The sequence below is a fragment of the Thamnophis sirtalis genome, unplaced genomic scaffold (assembly GCF_051295495.1).
Source record: "Thamnophis sirtalis isolate CommonGarterSnake01/CBP01778 unplaced genomic scaffold, rThaSir2_p1.2 scaffold_5, whole genome shotgun sequence".
NCBI lineage: Eukaryota > Metazoa > Chordata > Lepidosauria > Squamata > Natricidae > Thamnophis > Thamnophis sirtalis.
In genome coordinates, this window is record NW_028261385.1 from 121375000 (window position 1) to 121389494 (window position 14495).

Below are 14495 nucleotides of genomic sequence, written 5' to 3' on the forward strand. Positions count from 1 at the left end.
ATTCTTTCCAATTAATTTTGCCTAGGATTACATTCTTGAATATATTCATCTTTCGGCTATTACTCCCATGCTGTCTTCCCCATTTTTCCTACTATTATTTACAAGTAGATAAATGCAACCACTGATGCACAGCTTTAACAATATTAGTGTTATGCCATGCAAATTACTTTAAATGAATAATGTTTTTTCATTGATTTTAGATATAGGCCTGCCTATGGACAAATAAAAATTTAAATAGCCAAAGACGCTTCAAAGGAAGGCCCATACATGATCTGTGGAAATACAATTAAGTAATTTAATAAACACCACTGTCATGAAGTTCCTACTTTTCCTTACAAGAAGTTTTACACTTTTGAAATAATCCAGGCTACATGATATTGAATTAAATACTATTGGAATTATAGTTTTATTTTAAAAACTCTAGCTCTCCGAAGATCCTGAAGATAACCTAAATGGTTAAAATAAATTTACATTTAGATTAAACTAAATTTAAATTAAAACAAATCTGGTGTGGTGGAATATGACAGTGAGTATGAGAGAGGAAAGTAAAGAGAAATTTCAGCCTTGAATCATTGCTATGTAGGAAGCTGCCTAGGAGGGATCCTCCCTAATTTCTAAACAGCATTTATCAGATAGTTGTGTGGAGTATGCTTCAGTTTGGCAAAATTTTGTCTATGGGCAAACATGCAATAAAGAAACTGCGTTCAGCTTTTACTTGTATCATTCTTGGTTTCTCATGGTTGACATCTGGTAAAAAAATTACCATGACAGATTGGTTAGGTTTCTTCAGACTAAATCTCAAATGGCATAAATTACAGTTCTAATATATTGCATACTGGGAGAAGCATAGAAGCAAGAATTCATTAAAAGCAAAAGGTTCCACATCTTTCCACTTTTCAGTGGAACTTTTCTAGAAAATTTCTAATAAATGTTAATCTTAGGTGAAATTTTATGTCAATGATGTAGAATGTCATGATAAGTGCTTCTTCTTCTATAGCATAACGAGTGTGGGTCTCAGCCTCGTGGCCTTGACACATATTTCAAGAGCAAACAATTTTTCTTAAAAAATGCTGATCACGATGTTCTCTAGCATTTTTCTTTTCTCCAGGGAAGTGCTTGGTGCCCGGTTGTACTTACATGCAGAGACAAGCTGTGAGGCTCTCCTACTTATTACTTTTCTTATCTAAATCCTGGGAAAAGAACTAATGGTACCACAAAAAAGACAAAGAAAATGAAGACATTAAAGTCCTTTTGGAGTTTAGAATTCTAATAGACGAGCACCTACTACAAGACATCCCAGATTAACATTGTTGATAAGTAAAAGTCTGGTTAGTGGACATTGCAATATCCAGAGACAGAAGAATAAGAGAGAATGAACTGGAGAAAATCACAAAATACAAAGACTTGCAAACAGAAGTAGAATAACAGTGGCAAAAGAAAGCAAAGATAGTACCAATAGTGATAGGCACCTTGGATGCAATCCCAAAACATCTGAACTACTTGAACACCATCAGCATTGTAAAATCATCATCAATCAATTGCAAAAGGCAGCTTTAACACCATCAAAAAATATCTGCCTATCCCAGACCCTTTGGAAGGACTTGACAGGTAGATAAAAATGCTAAATCTGGTCTAACCATTAGCTGACTATGCAATGAACCAATAATAAAATTTATTAGATTTTTATCCCACTTTTTGCCATAAAAGTCAAGGTGTCAGCGTTCTTAATATAATTCTCTTGCCTCCTATTTTCCCCACAACAAGCTTGTGCAGTAGATTAGGCTGAGAGAATGACTGGCCCAAAGTCATTCAACTGACTTTTATGCCTAAGGGAGGCCCAGAACTCAAAAGTATCCTGGTTTCTAGATCAGCATCTTCAACCCTACACTATACCAATATACTTACACTGAAAAATTGATTCTGTAAGCGTAACACGTTGCTTTTAAGATAAAGTTCTAGCATTAACTGAAAGGTAGGAATATTTATCAGACAAGGCCCAACAAACCTTCTCTAACGTGTGTCAGCTTTTGTCGAAGCAGATAGTTTATTATGGCACATAGGCTTACATAACAGTGATGACCAACAGTATTCCAGTTCATTCCATTTAAGATGTTAATTGCCTCATATATCTCATCTTGATGAATATATTCTTGGATGATTTCTACAAGACCAAGCTGTCCTCTTGGAATAACACCTGCCACAAAAAGTAATATAAAAGTCATTCCAATCAAACCTAATTATGTTTATTTGTTTCACCAAGAATATGTCTGTCTGGTTGTCTGTCTTTCACCCATTGAAATATATAAGGTGTGCACTTTGGGCAGATGCACTAGTAAATAGTATTTGCTTAATGATTCAGGATAGCACTGCTGTATAAGAATATAAAAAATAAACCCCTGGAAGCAATGAATCCAAACTCAATTAATTTTTGCTTGCCTGCTATGAGAATAAAGACAGAAGAAAAATTTCAAGGCTGTATCAATATTAGCAAAATGATTGGAGTGAAAATTACTAAAGTTCAAATGTAGAGCATTCTGCCTGTGGACTGGAAGACTGATCTGACCATTCAATAGATTTTGTTTTTTATCTTATTTGTGATAATTTGAGACTGATTATACAGTACATATTTCATATACAGACACACTTTTGTTATCAAAAAATATTAAATGCACATTAACAAATGCATTTTTACCACATTCATATATTTTATATAGCTGTGAATACATGTTGGGACTATCAGAATTGGAACATTCATGATAGTACTGTTTTCAATTTATAAAAACTCAGTGGAATTCAGCAAGAAAGAAGAGTCTCTACAGGGAAAATAGACAGTTTATGGCCTTTACTGTCCATCCATGATTCCCCTACCTTTGATTTACATTTTCATTGTGTAACATTAAGGAAGTTTAGTCTCTTCTTATTGTTGCCTATCAATACAATCTCTTGTTTTTTAATTTCTGAATATTTGAATTTTAATTACAATCTGGTTCTAATCCAATCTCCACGAAATAAAATATTGATGTTTTTTTGCAGAAGGTATAAATAACAACAAATAGTAGATTTATTATAAGCCCATTCTCAAACAAATGAAAAAGACATTTTGATATCACTAGATGCAGAAAAAGCTTTTGATATGGTGAAGATTGAATGTCTGGTACAGGTAAAGAAAATTGGATATCCTTTAGAATTTGTTACATATAAAATTTTATTATTTTAATCTCTCTGCTTTGGTGGTTACAAATGGGATTATCTGCTATGTAATCAAAATGTGATGATCTAGTGATAGTTAATTATCTTAATGGATCAGAATGTAAATATAGAGTTATCACATGTAAATCAAATTTTAGATCTTTGAAATGATTCTAAAACTATTTCCAAATATGTGGGAAATGTAAATATAGTACAAATGAACATGGTCATTAGAGTAATAAATATTTTAAGAGAATGCCTATCTTGCTTACACTTAAAAAAACGAATTAATAGTTAATTACTTATGAAAGAAAGAAACTCCTACCATCTTATTCTTAAATATATAGGTTTCATATAAATATTATGGTGATCTTGAGCCAATCATACTACCATTAAAACTTTTGAAAGATTACAAAATGAATGAAATTTATCCAAAATATCTAAGTACCAATATATTCAGCTAAAACTTTCAATATATATGGGGGAGGATGTTACTAAATGTACAATTTAATGTTACTAAAAATGAAAGAAAATTACAAATATTTGGACAACATAAAATAAATGAAATAAGAGAATTAGAATAGCTTAGTTAGGGAAATCACTATTTTCATATTTTAAAAAGTTGATCAAGTGGTTAAGGTACCAGGTTAGAAAATGGTAGACTGTGAGTTCTAGTCCCACTTTAGCCATGAAAGCCAACTGAGTGATCTGGCCCATCACTCTTTCAGCCCAACTCATCTGACAGAGTTATTGTTGTGGGGGAAATAAAAGAAGGTAGGATACAAATAAAGAAAGAAATAAAATTTCAGATGTGCCTAATTAGTTAAACATTATTTTGAAAGGATATTAGGCACTTCAATGGATGATTTTAAAAATTGATTTAAATTCTTCTTGGGTTAGAGATGTAATAAAATTAAAGGTAGATATTTTTAGTAGCTCCCTATTGGTTAAATATTATTGAAATATCATCAATCAGATATTTGAAAGACACTCAAGAAACAAGTATGTTCATGCATTGTTACATTGTATTATCAAAATTTGAAATGTGTCTATTTAGGAAGAATTTTAGACATACAGAAACAGAACTGTTGCAAAAAATATGGGTTTATTTTTTAAAAAAAAAATGCATTTATACCAAAGATTGGTTCAACAAAATTTGTCAGTTTGCAGTCTTTAATCTGGCTTTGTTTTGCCAAAGAAGCAAGATTGGACATTATGATTTTGAATAGTTTAGGTTTGTGATATTATTATTTTGATATTATACAGTAAAAAACTGGTAAAATGTAAAAATGTTTTTCATTTTTAAATTTTTTATTGAACAGTGTTACTGATTATTTTTCCAATATTTTGGTATTTGGAGGGAGAGTTACCATTCTTACTATTTTTTTACTTTCTTCCTTTCCTTTTGACTTATATTGTTTAGTTGTTAGGGCGTGTGTGTGTATACACACACACACACATCTACTTCAACAATACTTTAAATGAAATGAAATGTCTTATTTTTGTTTTTAATTGTTTTTCCTTGTATTCTTACAAGTTTTGGATCAAAAGCTCAATAAAATTATTGTTAAAATTGCCAATAAAAATGTTATCTAGCTAGTCTCTCACAAGTATACCACTATGTTGTCCAGATTACTCGCACTTAAGTACACATGTTATTGCAACCTTAGTGGGAGATTCAATTTTTCAAATTTCAAGGCCTTCTTCACATGTTCTGGAAGATAACACTGGTGACATACCACAATTGCTATTAGAAGCTAAACAAGTGGTCTTTCGATAATATTCAGATGTGTTCATGAGAAGATGCACATTGTAACTGGAAGATCTGACTACAATAATACATAGAATAATTTAGTTCTTATTTTTCATAATGCAAAATACCTAAATTCCTACTTCTTTTTCATTCCAATCCTCCTTGTTTTTAATTATTTTTTATTTTTTTCTACTATAAGAAATCATCAGAAAAAGTTTACAGATGTCTAAGGTAGAAGAGAACAACTACAGATAGTCCTTGGCTTTCATTTAGTGACTGTTCAAAGTTATAACATAACTGCAAAAAGTGACATGTTTTTTACACTTATGACAGTTGCAGCATCCCCATGGTCACATGTTCAATATCCAGGGGCTTGGCAACTGGTTCATATTTATGACGGTTGCATGTATCCCTTTTGTGATCTAACAAGCAGTCAATGGAGAAGCCAGATTCACTTAACAACTATGTTACTGACTTAACAACTGCAGTGATTCATTTAACAACAGTGGCAAGAAAGGTCATAAAATGGGGCAAAATTCACTTAACAAATGCCTCACTTAGCAACAAAAATTTTGGGCTCAATTGTGGGTGTATGTTGAGGACTACCTGTATTGGCAAATAAAGAAAAGAAGAAATGAGAGTAAGGGAAAAATATTGGAGTCTTTATGAAGATAGCTGGTATCTCATTTCATTTTATGCAGGAGTGAAATCATGCAATCCAAAAGATCCCTTTTGTGGCTCCTAGATCCATCTACTTTTGTGGCAGAGAGCTAAAATAGTTTGCTTAAAACGTGCAGATGCACAAAGCATCCATTTCACATCTTGGAAATCCTAAAAAATTCTTTCCAAAACGACTTCGGTCCTATTCACTTTTGCAGCTTTCAACATGAGACGCAAACCCTGTTTGACCCTCAAACTGACAGAATTTAGTAAGTACATCACTACTTATCAAATGAGCTTTAGAATGGACCAAATCTAAATTGCCTTACTGACAAACCAAAGCTTGCACCATAAATTGATTCCACTCTCAGAAAACATGGAAAAAGAGCTCACCTCAATGGCTTTTGTGGAGCCCATGGTCTGTCAGACTTCCTAGAATTACATATGTTTTAGCTTTATGGACTTTGTTCTATCTGTCCCCATGAAAATGTTGTTCTATATTTTTCTAATATGTTTAGTGTCATAAAATTTTAAGTTTTAAATAAATTTTGAGAATGCAAGTGTTATCTTAGACATTACATTCTAATTTTTCTAATAAACTGGATCAGAACAGGACAATAATCCCTAATGCATGTAACCAGAGAATTTCTTGTCGGAAATATAACAACAATTTTTTTAAAAAAAATATTGCAGCTTTCAATCACAGAGGTCAACAGCTTCCTTTTTGGGTGTCTAATTTCTTTTGGGTCATGCATTTCCAAGTGACCTACTTTGGTAACAAAGGTGACAGCCAACTCATGGCCTAATTGATTTAGGAACAGTGCCCAGGGAGACAGTCCAATTAAGTTTACAAGCTGGCAATTAGCAGAAAGGCCTCTAAATCCCTGCACTGAGAGCATATTTCTCAGTTAAGAACATAAATGTGCTAGAGATAGGAAAAGTAAAGCTGTGCTTTTTAGAAAATTGTTGTGAGCAGAGTCACATGGGAAAACTAAGAAAAGAAAGGTAGGTATAGCCTGATTGCCTTCTGGTACAGGTAACCAAAATAATTTAACAGCATTTAAAAATATGCAACATTTGAGAATACATCAGCAAACTGTTTTAATTAGCTTTCCAAATAAACATCTATGACTGTTAAAACACTAGACAAGTAGAATCATTTACCTCACAAATTATTGTGCAAGCTTTCCTGTTAAACAAGGTAACAAGACAATTTTTAAAGAATATAAAGCTGACATATCCTGAATGGTGTTATTATATTTATATACCTAATTGGTGGGATATAGGTAACCATTAGAGTGGCTTGTGGAGTAGTTTCTACCTACCTATCTATTTGGTCAAATCTGCAACCACACTTGCTTAGAAACTATCCTTTAGCTGCAATATCAATAGTGCTGGATAAAATTCAGAGACCTGTGATTATCAGTGGAATAATTAGGAGAAAGCTGTTTGTCTCTCCAGCTCCAAAATCAACTTGGGAGAATTGCCCATTCTGCAGATTTAGAGCAAGGGGCAAGATGAAGAAGGCCTTCTGCACAACCGTGGATTTCATCTACATTATTTGCTAATTATTTTCATTGGCTGAGACACATGACTTACATAAAATACAAATATTTTAATTACGTATCTCTCTTCGGGTTTCTTCCAATCAACGGATTTCAACAGATTCAGCCCAACCATTCAGTCCAATCATAAACAACATAATGTAATCTTGGACTGTTTTCTTCCAGTTCTTTTACTTTTCTTGCTTAGTTTTGTTGAAAAATAATTTTTTTAAAGAGCAGAAATATTGTATTTATTGATGAAACATCTACAAATTGCATTTGCCATTAACTATCAAATAAACTTACCAGTTTTGAAATGAAGTACTCCAAGAGGTCCTTTGTCAAATCTAAATAATAGAAGATCATGTCTACCCAAAACATCTATGTCCTGAGAAGAATATTGCGGGACAGCCCATTGAATTTGAGTGAGACTGCTGGATATCTCAAACTTTTCACTGAATTGTAGAGTCGATTTTGGTGAGAAATCTTCAGCTAAAAGCTGCATTTTAATTGGAGACAGTGCCATGTCAAATAACTGTAGTTCTCCTTGAGAACTACCAATAAGAATTATGGCAGCACTAGGGTGGCAACACATTAAGGCAGGTAACAGCTTTGCTTCTGTTGCCAGAGTTACTTGACGATAGGCTTCATACAGAACTACTGAAGAATCTTCACAACCCAGAACTAGCTTGTCCTCTGTAATATTCCTGCAACAGCTGATGGCCTTTGATGTTAATGGTATTTTGGTGATTGCCACACAATGAACTTTATTCCTAACATATTCATAAATGCTGCTGTCAACCATGGGCTTTTGGTCTGCACTCGCAGATTGTTCTACAGTATGAATCTGATGTGGATTGCACATACTAAATCGGACATCAAGTGGATCCCCATCTGTATGAATATAACTCAGAATCTGAAAAATAACCCATATGCAGAATTACAGTGTGTTGAAATAGCATATACTTACAAGTACTGTAAATAAAAAATGCTACAATTCATAACCAAGATAAAAAATTAATTGACAGAAATGGATTTCATTGTACTTGCTAAATCATGTGACATATTAATTGTGTCTCAAAGTTAGTCTGAATATCAGTGTATATAGTTTAGTTTATAGCTTAGTATATAGCTTATAGTGTAAATGGATGTACTGTTTTTTGATTTAAGGTACATATTCTGTGAGTGTAATTAACTGGAGTATAATTTTTTACTAGTAAAATTAGGTCTGACTTTGTGAAAAATATATATCATAGGGCACTAAAATATAATAATTTTATTTTATAATGCATACATATACTCATCCATCTATGAATGATTTAATTATACTGTTTCTATTTTTAAAAGTTGCAATAAAAACAGGAGTGTCCCTAGGGAACATTGATTAGTACCTTCTCAGTTATGTTGAACAGATTAAATTATACTGATGCGATATATTTCATAACTTTCCTTTAGGTTCAGCAAATTTAAACATAAATAAATTAAACAAAACAATATTACAACAGTAAATAATTAAAAATATTCATGCTAATAAGTAAGAGTTGAAAATGTGATGTTCTAAAACCCGTCAAAAACTAAGGAATATTTTAATCTGGCACTTAATACTTTAAGAGGCCAGACTCTAAAGGAACCATTTTTAACTACTACCCTCATCTAAATAGGGATATCCAAAAAAGAAACTTAAATCACTAAATCCAAGTAAAAGTAGGTGCTTCTTTAAATAACTAAATAAATAATCCAACTCAGAGGTGTATCAGATCAACAAGAGGTATTGAATCTTTCAAGTATTATTTCACTGGAAGAGTTGAGCAGCTTTCGTGAGATCCCAATTCCATTTGATTCTTCTTCTCTCTGAATTGAGATTCAATTTCTACTGAACCTAAAAAGCTCTGCTAAATATCCCTTCAATTTTTCTTTCTTTACAACTGTCAAGGGATGAACAATTGAAAACAAAGAGAGTGAGGTCAAAGGTATGCATTTATTTTCTGTAACCCACCTTTAAAATCCTTCAATCAAAGATCCTTAAATAAGATTCCTCAAATAAATAAAAATATTAGTAGGAATTACATCTTAACAAAGACATAATTCCTAATAACTCTAGGGAAGTTTTAATTTCTGCCACATTTGGACTTATTTTGATATAGCAATAATTTAAACTGGTCATTATGAGAACTTCCACACCAAATTAGACTTTCCTTCCCTTTTCCCTTTACATTGCATCATTTAGGCAGGGATTTACTTGTTTGCTACAAAATCACTCTAGAGCCTTTTTAGCTAAATAGGTAAAACAAATATCCAATTTAGAGATTTAGAGGATTACCTCTAAGTTGCCATGTTCACATTTCAAGAGTAGCAAGTTGGCTCTCTCTCTTTTGCTAGACACTGGGGACCAAGGCCAAAGTTCATCTTTTGCAGCAGACCACCAGCAAATAACTATATTTTGTACATTATTTATTGTCAAATGACGCTTTATCCTTCTGTTTCCAAGTCCTGGTACATCAATGTAAGATATCTGAGTAAGAAAAAATGCAGGGCAAATGTAAAATTACCAAACAAATACAGTATATGGGATTTATTTTACATACCAAAATAAATATATAAACCCTAAATATTATACCTAAACATTATTTCATACATCAGGTCCACTGATAGCACTGTTTTCAGCATGTCCTATATGTTATCTATCACTCCTCAGTCTTAGGATTTCATTTATAGCAATAACTCAAAATATCATGTCAGAATTGTCTTACATCGGAATAAAGGTAACAATATAGTCTGTTTGGATTTATAATGTGCCAGTCAAATACATTTAGACAATTGTTGTTTTTTCTCCTCAGTTTCAATGTATAAAATATAAAGAACAGAGTCGGTCTTCCCCAAAGTATTAGAAATCTAAATATGAGTGAGAAGTACAGAACTCTTGGCTGTACTGTGTTATGATTGTACTATTACTTAGATGTAAGAAAGTCTTGAGTGCTACATTTGGAGTGCTTCACACTATACTAAGGTGTGTGTGAGTATTTATGTCTACGTTGTGTGGATGGTATAAATATATACTGTACATACTATAGACATGCATGATTCTATGCAGAAGTATTCACCCTCCTTAGGATGTTCTGAACTTTTCAATATGAATATTATCACAGCTTCATGAGGGTCCCATTGATGTATGAAGAGTTTAAGTAAAGCAATACTTACTATTAAAGATTGGTACTTGTTCCATTTATTTAATACTGTAACCTAAATTAACCAACATATAAAGTGCCAGTGCAAAAAAAAAAAAACTTTTTAGATTCAGTAGCCTAGAGGTCCCCAATCCCTGGTCCCTGGTCCAGTATTGGACCATGGCCCATTGAGAACCAGGGCATGCAAGCAGTGGGCAAGTGAATGAGTGTGCAAAGCTCCATTTGTGCAAGTGGAGGATACATGCATGAAACCATGGCCTCTCATCACTGCCACTGCTAGTTCACAGAGCTGGAAAGGTTGAGGACCACTGCATACATAAACTTACCACAAGATCTGCAAGCAAAAGCTTCCTTCAGTTGGTTATTAATGTTTTAGCTCACTAGATACAAAAGCTGCAGAGGTGAGCTGCTACTGGTTCAGGTGAACCAGTAGTGGTATTTTGGCCTAGGTCAACCGAACCAGCAGCAACCCAGGCTGGCCATGCTGTTGCTGGCATCTTTTTTAGCAATTTTTTAATGTTCTTTTTTTTTTTTTTTTGATCAAAGATTCTTTTATTACATTTTCATTTTCCTTTATACAATCACTTAAATACTGTGCAGTTAAAAAAGAAGAATAAACAACTCATAACACTTCTATCCTACATACACCCTTCCTTCTACCCCTCCAACTTTCATTTCTCCCTTCCAACGATCCCCTCTTCTACTTCCCCTCCCCCTCAGCCATTCCTTTCTCCCCTTCCCACCATCTCACCCTCCTTACATTCCCTTCTCACTCCCTCTTAATTCCCCCCTCTTCTTTCCCTCTACACCTCGCTTCGGTGTATTTCTAGTATTCATTGGTCTATTTGTTTTGTACTAAAACAAAAGAAAAATAAAAGGAAAAGAAAGAAGAAAAGAAAAAAAGAAAAAGAAAAAGCAACAGTATCCAAGTGCATTCATTGTTACTTCGACCCTCCCCCCCACCCACCCCCTGAACCCCCCTCCCTGACCCCCTTCCGACTTCCCAGGTCCCATTCCCGGCATCGTTCTTTATCAAGCAAAGTCTGGAGTATATTGAAACCAAATAGATTAAAAGTTACAAAATAATAAAAAATAATAAAAAATAAAGAACAAAAAAGAAAAGAATAATAAAAAGAAAAAGAAAAAAGGAGGGGGGGTAACCCCCCCCCAAGAAAGAGAAGTCAATATACTCTCTAACATTAAACTCAGCTTCTCATTATTTTTAAATTTTTAAACAATGTCTTTACCTGCTTCCGCATATAAATTCTATACCTCCCATCCTGCCTTTACCCGTGTCTGCATATATATTTTATCCTCATCCATTGCTCCTCTCATATTTACTCCACCCTCGTGTAGACTCTCCAGATAATCTTTCTTAACCTTGTATTCAAATAACAATTTATACAAAAATCAGCTTACATTCTGAATCAAGATAATCTAATTGAACTTTCACTACCCTTCCATCTACCCCACGCACCCGACTCCATTCATCCCAAACCACAATCCAAGAAAACTATGATCTCCGCTCTCCTCGCCCCAAAGAATAGATCATGCGCAGTTTAAATTAAGATTCAAACAAGTCTTATATAAGTCCCATATAATATATGTCCAAATTCAGCACCGCTTCTTTCAGTCTCAATATCTCTTCATCGGTATACAGCTTTGTCATTTTATACCAGACAGGAGTCCTGAAATTTTATTCAAATTAAAAATTTAAGAAGTATTTTAAAGGCATAGCTGGATCTTTATTCTTTACTCTTCTGCCCTTCCGGAAAGGGAAAGCAACACCCGCCGCCTTGTAGCCACGTGTCCCGCTGCTTATCTTCTCCTTCTCCTTGTCTTTCTCCAAGTCCGGATGAATCAGGAAGTCCCGCCTTCAGGGTTTTGTAGTAAAAATCTCGGGCTTCGCAAACAGAATTGAGACGATATTTTTGGTTCTCAAATGTGACTGTGATACCAGATGGCACTTCCCATTTATATTGTATCTGAGAATCTCTGAGTTTTTCAGTTAAGAAAGTGTAGTCTCTCCTTGCTCTTAATATTTGAGATGGTATTTCTTTAAAAACAATCAAGTCCTGTCCATCGATTCGCAGCCTGTTATTGTAAAACTTCTGTATTATCGCATTTCTGGATTCTCTTGTGGTGAAATATATAATTATGTCCCTCGGAAGCTGTCGTTGTTTTGCTACACACGAGTTCTGGCGATAAATTTTTTGAATCTGCCAATCAAAGTTAAATCCCGGACTTCCCACCGAACGTCTGAAAGCTTCAAAAAAGGTCTGTTTCAAATTCTCCTGTTCCTTTTCACGCAATCCTCTGACTCTTATTGCAAACGCAGTCTTATTGTAATTTATCATAACGAGTTGTTTTTGAGCATTTTCAACTTCCTGTTGTAACGTTTGAATTTTAGATGTCAAATTAGAATTAGTTTTTTCCAAAAGTTCCAATTTGTCCTCCATTTCAGAAACATAATCTGTCATAACAGTCATAACTCTGATCGTATCTTCCCTTGTTTGAGCAATCTTGGCGTCCAGTTTATCATATAAGTCCAATAAAAGTTGTTTAATTTCCTGTCTGAACTCTTTAAGGGTTTCAAAAAGAAATTCTTGCGTTAAGAGATCTCCAGTAGAGGGCGTGGGAGGCAAGGGCAGCGATTTTGTAACAATTTCTTGAGATGTATTATTAAGGAAACGCTTAGACTGCTTCGATTTGGGAGCCATTATAAAAAACGCACAAACAAACAAAGTCTCTGCTCCCCTCGGTTTTAAATGGGGTACTATTTATAGATTTTTAACAGTTAATAAGGAGAAGTCTTCAGGAGAATAGAGCTGATTGAGTGTGTCATATATCAAACGCAGAAGCTATAAAATCGCCATCTTGTAACGCAGCTGGATAAGAAAGCCTTTTACAAAATTGAAGCTGGTATTTTGAATAGTAATAAGAAAAAAAATTTACAACTTCAAGTTAATATTTGGTTTTGAAGCCATTTCAAAATTTATCTGCCTGCAGTTAATAAAACTCTATTGCCTGAATATGCAGCTTTAAGTGAAGAGGCTGAATTCCCCTTTTATTTTGAAGTTAAGGCTTGGCAAAACTTTCAGTGAGTAAACATTGTAACAAGACCGTTCAGCAGATTCATCACCATTTAACTTCCAGATAAGCAAAGTTAATGAAGGAATAACATTCTTGTAGAAATAAAGCTAATTAAAAAGCTTCTGCTGGCCTATTGTGAAACCAAAACATGTGATAAGCAATCTCTTTTGTTTTGGATTCTTGTGAATTCTTGTGAGGATTAACAAAAAGTGTTCATTATTACCGGAGAAACCAGCCTGCTCGGCGCCATTTTAAAAGCCTCTAAGTAAATAATTTTTCGGAGGAGAAAAAGAAAAGAAGCTAAAATGTTGATAAACAATTATTGTGCACGGAAATGGATTCAGCTCGTGATAAGATTAAATCAAACAAAACTTTGAGCAGAGTGGGGGAGTCTTACTTTGTCCTGCACAAGGCAGTTTGAAATTCCCAGCACGGACAGCCGTTCTGCCTTGGGCTAGCCCCCCTTTCCCTGCAAGCACAAAAGCTGCAAAAATCGAAGAGCATTTGCCAGCAAAACAGTTTCTTCTTTCCTTCTTGCCTGAAGGATAAGAAAACCTGATAAGACGATTTTTTAATGTTCTGTGCATGCACAGAACAATTTATAGTCAGCTGCGCATACGCGCACAGCTCACGTCTGGTGCGTGTGCTATGCAAACAGGCAGCAACATTGACAGCAACCCACCCCTGAAAAGCTGGCCTATTCTTTCATAGGAAACTGCTTCAACAGAGTAGCATTTGAGCATAAAATAGTGGATAATTTCAGGTTCTGCTGCAAATCTATGGAATTTAAGTCTGGATTTTGACTTGGCCATTTTCAGAAACTGAGTTTGTTCTTGAACCATTTGACTTGCTTGTATGTTTGGTATAGCTATCTTCTCGCATGATTCACTCAGACTTAAATTCTTACAGAATTCTTTGACACAGAGCAGAACTCATTATATCCTCAAGTGATGGCAACTGATCCAAGTCCAAACCACCATACCCAAACCATGACCCTTTGATGCCTGACAGTTAGTATGTGAAAGGCAGTACTTAACTTCTAATAGTTAAAACTACATATATAACCTGACA

At 34.2% G+C, this 14495-nt stretch overlaps 1 protein-coding gene across 10 annotated transcripts in view; it reads right to left on the reverse strand.

Moving 5' to 3' along the window:
* Positions 1–14495, reverse strand: part of WDPCP (WD repeat containing planar cell polarity effector) — a 151258-nt gene that overhangs the window by 73115 nt on the left and 63648 nt on the right. For 9 of the 10 annotated variants that reach the window (XR_015696800.1, XR_015696799.1, XM_087716804.1 and 6 more), the window contains 3 exons: positions 9467–9658; positions 7453–8062; positions 2006–2194 (listed from right to left, as the gene is read on the reverse strand). Coding sequence is in view for 8 of the 10 variants with exons in the window: in XM_087716804.1 (XP_087572930.1) it covers positions 2006–2194; positions 7453–8062; positions 9467–9658 (991 nt within the window). In the remaining 2 variants the exon portion in view is untranslated. The remainder of the gene's footprint in view (positions 1–2005; positions 2195–7452; positions 8063–9466; positions 9659–14495) is intronic. The other variant, XM_087716805.1, reaches the window with a different exon arrangement.